The 16,675-nt window shown below is 50.0% G+C and overlaps 1 protein-coding gene across 1 annotated transcript in view; it reads left to right on the top strand.

The window, feature by feature from the left end:
* Nucleotides 1-16,675, top strand: part of LOC121276590 (ATP-binding cassette sub-family A member 13-like) — a 242,695-nt gene that overhangs the window by 131,982 nt on the left and 94,038 nt on the right. Inside the window, exons 23-25 of the mRNA XM_041185175.1 lie at nucleotides 7,315-7,472; nucleotides 8,679-8,909; nucleotides 11,786-11,888. Of these exons, the coding sequence (XP_041041109.1) occupies nucleotides 7,315-7,472; nucleotides 8,679-8,909; nucleotides 11,786-11,888 (492 nt within the window). The remainder of the gene's footprint in view (nucleotides 1-7,314; nucleotides 7,473-8,678; nucleotides 8,910-11,785; nucleotides 11,889-16,675) is intronic.

The raw sequence follows: 16,675 nt of genomic DNA, 5'->3' as shown, positions 1-16,675 counted from the left end.
GTTGCTTCTGCGGCTCCAGCTGCTCCCGCTGCCCTGTCACCTTTCCGCCTCCTGACCAGGGCCCTTGGGGTAAAGAGCTATGCTCACCCTGAAATGACAATAGAGGCCTGCGTAAAGGCTATGGCTGGGGTCGTCGGCCCCTCAGCCATTGTCGCGGCCTCTAAAATGTATGGGAAGGCCATATTCTTCTTGAGGTCCGAGCGGGCGGTGCACCTCGCCCTGCAAAAAGGACTCACTGTGGGCGGGACTTTTCTGGCGGTGGACCCCCTTGAGGCCACCGCCCAGAGAATTATTATTTCGAACGTCCCGCCTATTCTATCCAGTGAGCTCCTCCTCCCCCACCTTAATAAATTGGGGGAGGTCAGGTCGGGGGTTGCACCAATCCCGCTCGGCCTCAAAGACTCGGCCCTCCGCCATGTGTACTCCTTCCGGCGCCAGGTATTTGTCCGCTTGGCCCAGGAGGAGTGCCTGGAGGGGGCCTTCGTTATCAATTTTGAGGGGACCGCCTATCGGGTCTTCTGGACCGTGGAGGGCGTGCGGTGCCATGCTTGTAAGGAGGCGGGGCACGTGAGGAAGAACTGCCCCGCCTCCAAGGCCACGAGCCCCACCCAAGCGGCCACGGCTGGCACCGCCCCTCCTCCCCCCGCCACCACTCCATCTCCCTCCCCGCAAGGGGAAGCGACGCCGGCGGCCACTGCCATCTCGGCTGCCGGTGAGGCGGGGGGAGAGCCCCCACGCCGTAAGAAGGCGCAGAGGAAGACCCGCAACCTGGAGGCGGCACCTGAAACGCCCCAAAACCCCCAAACACCTGCAAGCACCGGCTCGGGGGAAAAGACAACATCCGTCCCTGGCGTCGTGTCCGCGTGTGCTCCCGGGCCCGTGGGCGCTAAGGCGCCGAGTGCTGGGCCCGGCGTCGTCCCTGCGCGTGCTCCCGGGGCCGGCGGGGAAGGGACGCGGGACCCCGAGCCGGGGTATCTAACACCCAGAACCCAGAGGGTGGAGTGTCCGGGAGGGCTGGACAAGGAGGAGGGGGCCTCGGAAATGGAGGTCTCCCTAGCCCCCAGCCTGACCCGGAAGAGACGTCACGCTTCGGAGGAGGAGGTGGGTGATGCCCAAACTGAAGAAGTTGGGTGTGTCCCTTCCCCCGATGAAGAGGTGGTGGCGTCTCCACCAAGTAAAATCTCGCCCTGTCCTCTGGGGGAACTCAAAACCCCTGCACCAACTCCCACCACTATTACCCCTGTCAACCTGCTGCAGTCCCCTGAACAGGGCCCCTCGGGGGTCACTGAAGGCACCTCCCTTGAGGTGGTGCCCGACTCAGAGACCCTCGATACCCCCGAGGTACCTTCTGGCTCATCGGGGGACTGCAACTTTCAAAATTTAAAAAATGTCAACGGGTCATTGGGTGGCGGCGAAAAGGAAGGCCTTCCCGCTCCCTCCCAAACCTTAGCACCGGGCGTCCTAGTTTTAGGTCAGGAGCTTGTCCTGAGCTCCCCGGACGACCCGGTGCCGGGAGGAGAGCGGGCATCAGAACTGCCGCTGCCCTCTGACCCAAAACGTTTAGAGGAGACCAGAGAGGACCCCTCTGGCCTTGATCCTGGGGGTGGGATCGAGGTACAGGTGGGGCCAGCTGGCAGCTCCGAATCAGCCCCCGTACTCAATGCGGGGGAGGGGTCGGAAGCTGGAGGCGACGACCTGGAGGAGGACGGGGTGTCCGTGGTGAGCGCTGGAGATAACGCTGAGTCGCTCTCAAGCGAGGCGGTGGATCCCCTGGTGCCCTCCACTGACTCCCCCCTCATCCCCCCAAGGGAACTCCGGGACTTTTTGGCGAGTCATCGCGGTCGCCGAGACAGGGTTCAGTTGGCCTTGGACCGGTGGCATTCTTTTCCGCTGGTGTTCTGGTCCACTCGCGAGGCTCTCAAGTCTCCTGAGTTGGATAGGAACGCGCGGCGGAGGGTCCAAACGTTTCTCGCTGGGCTCCTGAAGGAGAGGAAGGACTAAAAAGTCCTCTTCTTCTTTTTAATGACTTAAGGTGAAGGTTTGATGTACCTTTGACAATGAAGACGACTATAGCCAGCCTCAACATCCGCGGCAGCAGGGCCGCACAGCGCAGGTTCCAGAACTTCTCGGTCCTCAGGGACGGGAAGTATGCGTTGTGCTTCCTGCAAGAAACCCATACCGTTCCGGGAGACGAAGCCACATGGCTCCTGGAGTGGCGAGGGGGGGTCTACATGAGTCACCTAGCCTCCAATTCTGGCGGGGTGGCTATCTTGTTGGCCCCGCATTTTCAGCCGGAGATCTTGGGGGTCAAGGAGCCAGTGCCAGGCCGGTTGCTGCACCTGACTGTGCGTCTGGGGGGGGCGGTGCTTCACTTTGTGAATGTGTACGCTCCCCTGGGCACGCAGCAGCAAGCGAGCTTCTTTGAAGAAGTGTCCACTCATCTCGGCTCCATCGACGCTGGCGAGTGCATCGTCCTCGGGGGGGATTTCAATTGCACCCTCGGGGTCCGGGACCGTCACGGTACCCCGCACTGCACGCGAGGTGTGAGTAAGTTGCGGGACCTGGTCAGGTCCTTCGACTTAGTGGACGTCTGGCGAAATCTCCATCCTGACTCCAGCGTGTTCACCTTTGTGTCACCTGGAGTCGGAGCGTCCAGACTCGACCGCCTTTACGTTTCGAAGGCGTACGTGTCCTGCGTTCCGGCTGCTTCTATACAGCAGGTTCCGTGCACGGACCACCGTCTGGTGTGGGCGGAGCTCACTTCGTTCTGCGCTCGGACGGGGTCCGCGTACTGGCATTTTAATAACCTGTTGTTGGAAGACCAGCAGTTCCTGGACTCGTTCCGTCGCTTCTGGGCCGGCTGGAGAAGGAAGCGGGGAGGCTTCCCCTCCTTGAGGCTATGGTGGGACGTGGGCAAGACTCACGTCCGAGTTTTCTGTCAAGAGCACGCGAAGGGGTCGACAAAGAGACGCAAATCCAGGGTCGAGGAGTTGGAGAAGGAGGTGCTCGACCTGGAGGCACGTCTCCGTCAGCCCGACGCGGACCCGGCCCTGCGGTCGGTGTACGATGAGAAGAAGGGCGCGCTGCGGGACCTGCAACTGGTCGGGTCTCGGGGCGCGTTCGTGAGGTCGCGGATCTGTTTCCTTAAGGAGATGGACCGTGGCTCTCCCTTCTTCTACTCACTGGAAAAAAGGCACGGGGTCCGTAAGCAGCTCTTTACGCTGCTGGCCGACGACGGATCACTTGTCTCGGATCCGGAGGGCATCAGGGCCATTGCCCAAATTACTACGCTGCCCTGTTCTCTCCGGATCCGTCCAGTGAGGAAGCTTGCAGAGTTTTGTGGGAGGACCTGCCGCAAGTCGGCCCGGAGTGCGCCGGAAAGCTCGACTCCCCTATAAGTCTGGGGGAGCTGACCGGCGCACTCGACGGTCTTTCTAGGGGCAAAACCCCGGGACTAGACGGGCTGACCGTGGAGTTCTTCAGGGTGTTCTGGGACGTCTTGGGGAGCGACTTCGCGGGGGTCCTGGGGGAGAGCATTGCTACCGGGGAGATGCCCCTTTCGTGGCGCAGGGCCGTGATTGCCCTGCTGCCGAAGAAGGGGGATCTCCGCCTTCTTAAAAACTGGCGCCCGGTCTCCCTCCTCAGCACGGACTACAAAATCTTCGCCCGAGCCATGTCTTCTCGGCTCGGCACCGTGCTGGACCACATGATCCATCCTGACCAGTCCTACACCGTCCCGGACCGAACCATTTATGATAACATCCATCTGGTCCGGGACATCATCCACCATTCCCAGAGGGCTGGTCTGTCGAGTGCCTTCCTGTCTCTCGATCAGGAGAAAGCGTTCGACAGGGTGGATCACGAATACTTACTCGGAACTCTGCGAGCTTTTGGGTTCGGGACGCATTTTGTCGCCCGGATCCGACTTCTGTACACCGCCGCGGAGTGTCTAGTGAAGGTTAACGGGTCCCTGACGGCGCCCCTTTGCTTTGGGAGAGGGGTACGTCAGGGCTGCCCCCTGTCTGGCCAGTTGTATTCTATTTGCGTGGAGCCTTTCCTGCTCCTCTTGCGGAGGAGGTTGTCGGGATTGGTTCTGCGCGGGCCGGGCATCGGGGTGGTCCTTTCGGCTTACGCCGATGACGTGCTCCTTATGTTTAGTGACCCGGCTGACCTGCGGAGGATGCGCGAGTGCCAGGAGGTCTACTCTGCCGCTTCTTCTGCCAGGATCAACTGGGGTAAATGTTCTGGACTCCTGGTCGGTCAGTGGCAGATGGATCCCCTACCCGAGGAGCTCAGGCCTTTCACCTGGAGCAGGACCAGCCTCCTCTACCTGGGGGTCCATCTCTGCCCCGCTGAGGAATCCTGGCCGGCAAACTGGCAGGAACTGGAGACGAAAGTCACCACTCGCCTGCGGCGCTGGACAGGACTGCTCCGAGTGCTATCTTACCGAGGTCGAGTTCTGGTCATAAACCAGCTGATCGCCGCCATGTTGTGGTATCGGCTAGTCACTTTGACCCCTCCCCCGGACTTTGTCACAAGAATCCAGAGATTGTTAGTCGACTTCTTCTGGGACAAAAGATTGCACTGGGTCGCTGCCGAGGTTCTGAGTCTCCCGCTTAGGGAGGGTGGTCAGGCGCTAGTGTGCCTACGCACACAGGTGGCGACTTTCCGCCTTCAGACCCTGCAGCGATACCTCTACGTCGAGCCTCCTCCTAGATGGTGTGCCCTGATGACGTATTTCTTCCGTCAGGTGCACGGCCTGAATTATGACGTGCAGCTCCTGTTTATAGAACAGCTGGGCCTCGGTGGCTCCTTGCAGGCGTTGCCCGTCTTTTACCAGGACCTGATCAAAGTCTGGAAAGTGGTCGCCTCGCGACGCAGCTCTCCCCCGTCAGGAGTAGCGGCTATCGTCAGAGAGCCGCTGCTCAGGAATCCGCCCCTCCGTCCTTTTCAGTGGTTGGCGGAGAGGAGGGCTGTGGCCGCAGGGGTGACCAGGATCGGGGACGTGCTGGGTGGCGGAGGACTGGGCTGGATGCTCCTGCAGGAGTTGGCGCGACGCGCGTCTGTGAGTGTCTAGGTCGCAGCCGATGCCATCCAAGACCTGAGAACGGTCGTGCTCGGACCCGACATTATTTTGGGTCTTTAGGCGGCCCAGGTGCGCGGTGGTCTTCGGTCTGAGCGTTCCCCTGTTCGGATGGAATTCCACATTGGCCCCAAGCCCCGCAATATGAGCCGCCTCGGGGACATGCCCTCTGTGCCTTTTGGCACGGCAAAGAGGGGCTTTTTGTACGGACTGCTGCTGCACACCTTCCATTTTCTCGCCCTTGTCCGTCGACCGGACACGCCCTGGCATGCCTTGTTGCCGTCCGGCAGCGGACGCCCCCGATGGGAGGCCCTCTACGGAGGTGTCCTCCCCCTTTCTATCGGGGACCTGGGTTGGAGGGTGTTGCATGCAGCAGTCCCTTATAATAAGAGGATGCATTGGTTCACGGACTCTCAGGACACATGCCCTTTTTGCGGTCTTGTGGAGTCCGTGGACCATGTATACATAGGGTGTTGTAGGCTGCACTCCCTTTTTAGTTATTTGAAAAACCTTTTATTGATGTTTTGTTTGCACTTCAGCCCCACGCTCCTGATCTATGGGCACCCGGTGCGGAAGGGGGTCGGGAAGGAGGAGGACCTCCTCGTGAACCTGCTCCTGGGCCTGGCCAACTTGGCCATTAACAGGTCCAGGCAGCGGGCGATCGATGGGGGAGTCCCGCCCGATTGTTTGTCCCTCTTCCGTGGCTACGTTCGCTGCCGGATGTCCCTGGAGAAGGAGCACGCGGTGTCTGCTGGCACTCTCGAGGCCTTCCGTGCTCGGTGGGCACCGCGGGGACTGGGGTGTTTTGTTGACCCCTTTAATCACATTTTGATTTAAAGTTTGTAAGTTTCCTTTAAATTTTGTTCTTGGTTTTACAGCTGACCTGAATTAGGGGCTGTGCCTGATTTATCCCAATTTTGTTGATTTGGTTTTCATTTAAAAGATTATCAAGAGTTCAAATCTCACAATGGGAAACAATGTAACTTCATCTGAAACAGATGGAAAGGGGTTTGTACTCGAAAGATTTACATCTTTAAGCCCCGAACCCTCCCTCGGGTGCTGGTGCCCCACAATATGAGCCGCCTCGGGGACATGCCCTCCGTGCCTTTTGGCACAGCAAAGAGGGGCTTTTTGTACGGACTGCTGGTGCACACCTTCCATTTTCTCGCCCTTGTCCATCGCCTGGACACGCCCTGGCGTGCCTTGTTGCCGTCCAGCGGTGGAGGCCCCCGATGGGAGGCCCTCTACGGAGGCGTCCTCCCCCTTTCTATCTGGGACCTGGGTTGGAGGGTGTTGCATGCAGCAGTCCCCTATAATAAGAGGATGCATAGGTTCACGGACTCTCAGGACACGTGCCCTTTTTGCGGTCTTGTGGAGTCCGTGGACCATGTATACATAGGGTGTTGTAGGCTGCACTCCCTTTTTAGTTACTTGAAAAACCTTTTATTGATGTTTTGTTTGCACTTCAGCCCCACGCTCCTGATCTATGGGCACCCGGTGCGGAAGGGGGTCGGGAAGGAGGAGGACCTCCTCGTGAACCTGCTCCTGGGCCTGGCCAAGTTGGCCATTAACAGGTCCAGGCAGCGGGCGATCGACGGGGGAGTCCCGCCCGATTGTTTGTCCCTCTTCCGTGGCTACGTTCGCTGCCGGATGTCCCTGGAGAAGGAGCACGCGGTGTCTGCTGATACTCTCGAGGCCTTCCGTGCTCGGTGGGCACCGCGGGGACTGGGGTGGTTTGTTGACCCCTTTAATCACATTTTTGATTTAAAGTTTGTAAGGTTCCTTTAAACTTTGTCCTTGGTTTTACAGCTGACCTGAATTAGGGGCTGTGCCTGATTTATCCCAATTTTGTTGATTTGGTTTTCATTTAAAAGATTATCAAGAGTTCAAATCTCACAATGGCAAACTATGAAACAATGTAACTTCATCTGAAACAGATGGAAACGGGTTTGTACTCAAGAGTTAACTAGGTATCTTAACTAGCTTGCAGTTCATTTTTCAGGTTTAAAGGTCGAAGTCAGATTCTAACTGTTAACCTAAGTTATTGAGAAATATTTACCAAAGAAAGCCAAGTTGCACCAAATTCCTGACGTAGCACTATGTTCCGAGATCTCTGCTTCCCCACTCATACCATATATGCCACACCATAACTTTGCCAACTATTAATACAAATTGCTCATCTTACTACCTGTAATAGTAATCAAAATGTATCTTTTTTTTCATCTTGCTAGGTCGAACTATCATTTTCACTACTCACCATTTGGATGAAGCGGACATCCTGAGTGATCGAATTGCCATCCTTGAAAATGGCCAATTGAATTGCTCTGGTTCTCCTGCCTTCTTAAAGGAACAGTATGGACAGGGCTACAACCTCATTATCTCAAAAAAGGTATGTGCATCTCAAATTGTGATGAGTAGGGATTCAATAAAACTGCATGCTGTTAATACTACCTATAGTGTTTATTGAAACCTGAAAATGTTTGAGAAAGTTCTGAACTTCAGATAATAAAATATTTTAACTCGGTTGAGAATTTGGTGAAGTCATGTGGATTGGGCAAAAATAACATTGAGGTCTGAATTACATTATCAGATCCTGACTTTTGCATTTGATTGCAACCGAGGAACAGCAGGCTTCCCCACAAATGCCTGTTTCAAATCAGTGCTCAGCCACTGAAATTTCAGGTGCTTCAGTTGCATCATGGACTGGCTTCCTAGTTTAACTAATAAGTGTTTGAAAGGACCTCAGTTCCAGGCACGACATCAAATGCTCTCTGATATGTGTCAGCTGTGAGTTAAACTCCCTGCTAATGAGATGTGCTCAGGGAAACTCTGAGCTGGAATTTTGATGTGGGGTTAAGAACCCAACACCTGGATGAATTCCAGTTCCTGACCCCGTGATACTATTTTAAAATTTGCATGGTTTAATTTGCCTGCAGCCATGTTGGGGGTTGCTCCAGGCTTGCTAATTTGAGCAGGCAGAACCTCAGAAGGCTTACGAGGCCGAAAGCAAAAAAGAAATGGACAACAAGGTTTGGTGCAGCACTCTTGATGGTGCTACTTAGCCCCTCAGTTTTCAGCCCAAAGCAACTGCAGAGAAAATTATCAGGTCTCCGTGAAAAATTCCAAATTCGAATGAACAGCCCCCTTAATGTGCTCTTTAATGGGCTGAAGAGGCCAAGTGTGCTCCTGTTCTGTCCTCTTCACCAGCCCTTTGAAAATTCGAAACTGCCCTGGAGGCATTGGGAGGTCCGTTACAACCTCTCGGACCATAGCTTGCTGACACTGGATCCTGACTACACAGCCCTTTGAAAATGTTTGCCTTAATTCAATTGATAGCTGCTTAAATTAAGATCAAAACATATGACTTCTGGCTCCGCCAATTGTTTTCTGTCTTTTATGTAAGGCTGGACACAAATCTTTTATCACTTTTCATTAATTTTTCTTAATTATATAATACTAATTTCATATCTGATTACCATATTCCATGTATGGAAGGATTGTACCAGTGAACATTGAAATTAATATGAACAAGTTGGCCTACAAGTTGATAATGTAATGTTTGGTGAACTAACTTCTGTTGCTCTTATTTCAATAGCCCTCCATAGTAGGATCTGATGAATTATGTGATGTTGACCTTGTAACCTCCCTGGTGAAGCAGCACATTCCCCTGTCCTTTTTGAAGCAAGATTCCTTTGGAGAGCTGATATATAATATTCCAACAATTGAAGATAAAACTGCTTATGAAAGGTTGCTTCAAGATCTGGACAAAGATATGGAAAAGCTGTACTTAAGCAGCTACAGTATCTCTGATACCACACTGGAGGAGGTAGGGGTTCAATAGAAGTCACATTGGGGTTAAAGCCCCTCTATTTCTTGTAACTTCAGATGAAATTATACTCGATCTTTAACAGAGAAAAAGCCAACATTTACTTAAACTACTGCATGCACCAACTATGAAACCAAACAGAAGCAGAGGCCACTTAGAATCTTGAAAATTAATTGGACAAGGTATGTAAATGGACAAACTATGACAGATAAAACTTACTGTGGATAAGTGTAAAGGGCTACACATAGGAAGAAAGAATAGAAATGTGTGCTCATGGTTTGGTTTTGAAATAGCAGTGTTTATGCCATTTTTATCTGAGCATCTTCAGCTGATGATCAGGAGAAGACCTGCAGAAGTTCACCCCTCAGGAATAAAACTAGGGGACATATTATCAAACAGTAGAGGTAATTTTAGGACTAGTATTAAAAATGCTTCTAATTAAGAAGAATCAATGTGAGGAATAAATTTCCAGATAGATTGGATGCTAGATTGAGGCTGTTTCTGAATGGATGATTTCAGGTGGGCTAAATGTTCTTCCTCATCCTTGTCAACATTGCACTTTGGTTACACCAAACATGAGCATTTTGCAGCAACTTATTTTTATTCCCTTCTTCCCTAAAATGCAAACTTCAGTGGAGTCTTTGTGCTTTTGGACATTGGAGATAGTTATTCAAATAAATAATTATTGAAAACAATAGAAGTTTCTTATTGTGCTATTGAAAGACAATTCCCTGAATTTTTGTGAAGCTCTCCCAATGTTCTGCCATAACTTTGGTAAGAAATTGGCAAGCCCAACTGGAGTAATAGTGAATGCTTCAGAGCTGTTCACTGCTTTTGAGAAGTCCCAAAGCGCTTCACAGCGTATGACATATTTTCAAATATAGGGCAGAATTTTCCCTTCGGTGAGCGGGGGTGGGACCTGCTCACTGACACGTAAAATGACACATGGTGACATCGGGTGGGCGTTCCGACATCACTGTGTGTCATTTAGATCGTCAGTTCGGCAGGCGCGCAGCCGAGTCGGCTGCATGCCCGCTGAACTGTCAAAGGCCTGTTAAGGCCATTATTAAATTAATTAAAGTTGTTAAGAATGCTGCTCATCCAAACCTTAAGGTTGGCAGGCAGGCGAAGAGCCCACGTGGCCTTCAGAAAAAACATGAAACCTCATCCACGGGCGGGATGAGGTTTCATGAGGGACTTAAAACTTGTGTCACATTTTTAATAAAAGTAATTGACATGTCCCAGATCATGTGACAGTATCACATGAGGGGACATGTCAATAAAATTTTTCTCATCATTTATTGTCTTTTTACAAGTAACATTGATGTCCCTGAGGCAGCACTTTGCCTCAGGGAGATCTGTGCAATCTTTCACACGCGCGCACGAAAGAGTGTACACTCTGGTCAAGGAATCCCCCAGCGCATGTCACGCTGGGCGGGCCTTAAGTAGCCGTGCCCCCGACTGGGGGCACTGATCGGGAACCCGCCTGCTCTCGCCTGCTCCCGCACAACACCCCCAACAGGAGGCAAAATGCTGCCCATAATTAACTTTGCAATGTAGGAAACAAAGCAGCTAATTTGAACAAAACAAGATTCCACAGAAACAATGAAATAAATGAATAGGTAATCTGCTTTGGTGATTTTGATTCAAAAATAAATGGCGGCAAAGACTGAGGGAGAACTGCCCTGCTCTTCTCACATAGTGCCATGAGATCTTTTCTAAACATGGGGATAGACATCCCTCACTTTAACATCTCATCCAAAAGTCAGCACCTCTGACAGTGTTGCACCCTCTGAGCACTACACTAGCGTATCACCCTAGATTATAGAAATATAGAAAATAGGGAGCAGGAGTAGGTCATCCGGCCCTCTAAGCCTGCTCTGTCGTTCAACATGATTATGGCTGATTCTCTATCTCAATGCCGTACTCCCACGCTCTCCCCATACCCCTTGACCCTCTGTAGAGTCCAGAAGTCTATCTATTTCCTTCTTAAGTATATTCAGTGATTTGGCCTCTACAGCCTTCTTTGGTAGAGAATAACACATTTTCACCAACCCCTGAGAGGAAAAGTTTCTCTTCACCTCAGTCCTAAATGGTCTACTCCATATCCTGAGACTGTGACCCCTTCTAGACCCCCAGCCAAAAGAAATATCATGCCTGCATCCAGTCTGTCCATCCCTGTCAGAATTTTATATGTTTCAGTGAGATTATGCGCTTGTTGGTGTAAGGCTTGAGCCTACAACCTTCCAGCTCAGAGATGAGATTGCTATTATTGAGCCAAGACAGAAACCAAAGCACATCTTTAGCACAAAAATATGTTTTACTTTGATCTAATAATTCAGCTTGTTTTTTTATTAATATTGCTTCACTATGCAGTATTGTGGATACTTTATTCACCCATCTGCTACATTTCCTATGAGCATCTTCCTTTACCTTTTTTTCTTGTCCTGTAGAGCCAGATCTTGCACCTCCTCCTCCTCCTCAGAAGAGATGGATTGGCACTTGCCACTCTTCACTGCCCTCAGTTGCCTAGAAGTAGCCCTCCCTCTCATGTATCTGATTGCCTTTAAGGAAGCACTGCTCAATTCCTCTGCACAACAATGTGGATGATATCAAGAGCTAAGCAATGTAGCAGATCCTCCACTTCATTGTGCCAGTGTCAGTGCAGTGTTATATTGCCAACCAAATGGCAGTATAAAAAAAGTCAGTTGAATAAATCCACACTAAGCACATTGATTTTGTTTTGGGTACATTTGATAAATACAGGTCCAACGCTTTGTGAACACTATGTAAAGTTAATTTACGTAATTTAAGATTAATCAGATTAAATTTTAGATCTACTTTCATGTCACTTTTTCTGTTTCATCTTTTACCAGGTGTTTCTGAAGTTGCTTCAGAGTGAACAAAGCCCTGCATCTTATGAAGGCCAGGATTCAGAGTCTCTAAAGTCTGAGAGCATTGAATCAACTCACAGTGACAGTGAGTAATTAACACCAGCTAATATTCGACAGAATTAGTAATGTTCATAGCACATATATTATCTTAAACCATTTTAAAGGTTTGACATCACTTTAAAAAATATCATTGTGTTGCTATGATAAGATAATGGGATCAGTTTTCATGTGATTGCTTCTGTTGAAAGGGAGGAAGACAGAGTGAGTTTTATGTCTTGAGTCTGAGCTCACTAGTCGAGTAAACTTGAATTGCACACCTTCATGTACACTTGTTAGTTGATGTTCGCTATCAATAACGGAAAGAGACCAACATAAGAACATGTGATTGTTTATTGCATCAGAGGGCAGAGCACTAAATCCTTGCCTGTTCGCACAACCACCTCCAGTTCTAGACTGCAGTTAACCAGTAACCTGTGTTGTACATTGATTGGTCAATACTGTCTCATGGTTAGTCCACTTGCATTCTCTTAAAGGTACATGGTACTCCATTTTACCACAGCAAGCCTGACCAATAGAAGGCTCGAAACGTTTTCACGGTTTGGCATCATCAACATTCCATCAGCAAAGTTCTTTCATTTTAACGCTCCTCATACCCTCACAAAGGCATTTTAGAACTCTTTTTCTGAAGTGTTTTGAGTGGTCTGCAGTGTGTGATGTGTACATTTCATCCAACTGTCCTTCAAAAAAACATTGAGGCCCAGTTGATGTCATAGAACTGCAATTTGAACTAGCTATTGAGGTCTCTGCCTGTTTCCAGTGGCTACCTGGGCTGCCTATTTCACTGAAATGGCTCAAGATTCAGATATCAGCAGGGATGAGGCTGTGCTGCTATTTTTCTCATATTACTGCCATATTTCCAAACAACAGAGGGGTAAAATGACTTATGACTGGAGGTCTGGCCACATTGGAGTCACTCCAGTGGGCCTTTTAGCAACTGGCTATTGAGCAGCATTAATGCATAAGAATGTAGCATGTGAATAATACATTAAAAGAAGTGATCCATTAGCAATTTAAAAAGACTTTTGCTGCAGATATGGTGTTAAATATGTGAGTTTGTACAAGTTACACAATTGTTGCTATTCATAAGTGAAAAAACCAGTCCAGTTTTTTCCCAGTAATAGTTCCTAAGACTGCCCTCTTCCCATATCCATTCATCATCATTTCTTTCAATCACCCATCTAATCTATTCTTAAATTTTGATATGGGGCGAATTCGTTCCAGGTTTTCATTAAGTGCTGTAGCGAGTGGGAAAAAGAACGGTTTACCTGCTGGCTGCAATGGCGGCTTTTCACACCATATCATCCCAATCACGCCTCATGAAGCACGCGTTCCCGGGAAACACGTGTACTGATGGCTGGTGGGTTTTCATTTGCCACTTCCTCACACCTGATGCCATATTTAAAGTGCAGCCGCACGCACACCTCTTAGTGCTTTCAGCCTATGACTACTACATCAAGACATTGCCATGAAAGGCAAGAAGACTGCAGCTCCCTGATCCTTGGAACACCTTTTAGATGCTGTGGAGGCCCATTGTGATGTCCTCTACCCCCACTTTGGCTGCAGAGGTACAGAAATCTCACCACCTTGGTAGGAAATGGCCATGGTGATCAGTGCCAATGTTGAACAGAAGTGGTTGTCTATCCAATGCAGAAAGATGATGAATGATCTCATCTGTGCTGTCAGGATAAGGCAACCATTTCATAACTCTAAGCTCACATACTGAAGTCCATCATACATTCACTGGCATGTCACTCACTGCCAGCTCAAGGGACATCACCACTCACTTTCTCTCACATCTCTATCTGGCCTCATCTCCTCTGGAGACTGCCTCCTCAGCCCTCATCATCTTGACAGCAGTTGCACAGATCAACATGTGTCCCCACACACACCTCAGGATACCCACCCTACCCCAGTACAGCCCTGAACAACCATTGAAAAGTCACCCCCGCCTGATGGTTGGTCTGGTAGGTAGAGACCCACCTGTGAGCCCCTGTGATGTGCTGCTGTCTGTGAAGCCTGATGCTGATGCCTGCGAGTGCTGACTGAAACAAGGTAGACAAACAAACCTCGAAGTCCCAAGCGAAGTGTAGCTTGCCAGGTGCACGTCGCTTACGTACAGTTGCGAAACACATCAACGTGCAGTCACACTGACCTGCTCGGATGATCCAGTGAGCTGGGCTTATAATAATATGCAAACATATTACAATGAAGTTCCCGACATCTGACGGCAGGAAACGTGGCCTGCCATTGATGGGCAGAATGGACAATTGCAAACTGTTTCATGGGAAATAATTTTCCCCCCATTGCTGGGGGAAGTGCAGGAGTGGGCGCAGGCTGGTGTGCCTCCGATCGGCATCCCCGGTCGGGGACGCACTGCCATTTTGCATGGGCAGGCAAATTAAGGCCTGCCCAGTGTGACATCCCTGTGTGGGCAGGGGGGGATTCCCTCAGCTGAGAGTGCACTCTTTCGCGCATGCTGCGAAAGTGCTGCCTCAGGGAGATCGGCTCGGAATGAAAATTTTTAATAAAAATGATAATAAATTTCCCTGACATGCCCCTCATGTGACATTGTCACATGAGTTGGAACATGTCCATAACTCTTATTGAAAGATTTGATAAAAATTTAAATACCCTCATGAAACCTCATCCCGCACGTGGATGAGGTTTCATGCTTTCCCCGAAGCCCGCCAGGGCTCGCGGCCTGCCCGCCAACCTTAAGGCTGGACAGGCAGGTCCATTAACGACCTTAATTACTTTTTCAATGGCCTCAATAGGCTGTTGACAGGTCGGCAAGTGCACAGCTGACTCGGCTGCACCCCCACCAACCGAAAATGGAAATGAGGCGGAGTGACGTTGGGAGTTCCACCCAACATCTTCCCACGTCATTTTACACGTCGGTGAGCAGGCCCCACCCCTGCTCGCTGACCGGAAGATCCTGCCCATGGTGAAACCGATTTTTGGTCTTCTCACAATATTGTCCACTCACGTCGCCAAACACCATAAGACCATAAAACATAGGAGCAGAAATTAGTCCATTCAGCCCATCGAGTCTGCTCTGCCATTCAAACATGGCTGATAAGTTTCTCAACCCTATTCTCTTGCCTTCTCCATAACCTTTTATCTCCTTACCAATCAAGAACCTATCTATCTCGGTCTTAAATACACTCAATGACCTGGCCTCCACAGCCTTCTGTGGCAATAAATTCCATAGATTCATCACTCTCTGGCTAAAGAAGTTTCTTCTCATCTTTGTTCTAAAAGGTCTTCCCTTTACTCTGAGGGTGTGCCCTCGGGTCCTAGTCTCTCCTACTAATGGAAACATCTTCCCCACGTCCACTCTATCCAGGCCTTTCAGTATTCTGTAAGTTTCAATCAGATCCCCCCTCATCCTTCTAAACTCCATCGAGTATAGACCCAGAGTCCTCAAACGTTCCTCATATGTTAAGCCTTTCATTCCTGGGATCATTCTCGTAAACCTCCTCTGGACCCTCTCCAGGGCCAGTACATCCTTCCTGAGATATGGGGCCCAAAATTGCTCACAATATTCTAAATGTGGTCTGACCAGATCCTTATAAAGCCTCAGCAGCAGACCCCTGCTTTTATAGTCTAGTCCTCTCAAAATAAATGCCAACATTGCATTTGCCTTCCTAACTACCGACTCAAGCTGCAAGTTAACCTTAAGAGAATCCTGGACTAGGACTCCCATGTCCTTTGCACTTCAGATTTCTGAATTTTCTCCCCATTTAGAAAATAGTCTATGCCTCTATTCTTTTCACCAGAGTGCATGACCTCACACTTCCCCACATTGTATTCCATCTGCCACTTCTTTGCCCATTCTCCCAAACTGTCCAAATCCTTCTGCAGCCTCCCCACCTCCTCAATACTACCTGAGTCTCCACCTATCTTTGTATCATCTGCAAACTTAGCCAGGATGCCCTCAGTTCCTTCATCTAGATCATTAATGTATAAAGTGAAAAGTTGTGGTCCCAACACTGACCCCTGAGGAACTCCACTAGTCACCGGCCGCCACCCTGAGAAGGACCCCCTTATCCCCACTCTCTGCTTCCTGCCAGACAGCCAATCTTCTATCCATGCTAGTACCTTGTCTCTAACACCATGGGCTCTTATCTTACTGAGCAGCCTCCTGTGCGGCACCTTGTCAAAGGCCTTCTGGAAGTCCAAGTAGATAACATCCATTGGCTCTCTTTTGTCTAACCTACTCATTACCTCCTCAAAGAATTCTAACAGATTTGTCAGGCATGACCTCCCCTTGATGAAACCATGCTGACTTTGCCCTATTTTACCATGCACTTCCAAGTATTCTGAAATCTCATCCTCAATAATGGACTCTAAAATCTTACCAACGACCGAGGTCAGGCTAATCGGCCTGTAATTTCCCGTCTTTTGCCTCACTCCCTTCTTAAACAGGGGGTTACATTAGCGATTTTCCACTCCTGGAACCCTCCCTGACTCGAGCAATTCCTGAAAGATCATCACTAACGCCTCCACTATCTCTTCAGCTATCTCTTTCAGAACTCTGGGGTGTAGTCCATCTGGTCCAGGTGATTTATCCACCTTCAGACCTTTCAATTTTCCTAGCACCTTCTCCTTCGTAATGGCCACCATAGTCACCTCTGCACCCCCGACTCGCTTGTCCTTTGGGGATGTTACTCGTGTCTTCCACCATGAAGACTGACGCAAAGTACCTATTCAGTTCCTCTGCCAATTCTTTGTTCCCCATTACTACTTCTCCAGCGTCATTTTCCAGCGGCCCAATGTCCACTTTTGCCTCTCTCTTACCCTTTATATATC

The sequence above is a fragment of the Carcharodon carcharias genome, chromosome 3 (assembly GCF_017639515.1).
Source record: "Carcharodon carcharias isolate sCarCar2 chromosome 3, sCarCar2.pri, whole genome shotgun sequence".
Lineage (NCBI taxonomy): Eukaryota > Metazoa > Chordata > Chondrichthyes > Lamniformes > Lamnidae > Carcharodon > Carcharodon carcharias.
The sequence above is the reverse complement of the archived record's forward strand: the minus strand, read 5'-3'. Positions and strand labels throughout refer to the sequence as shown.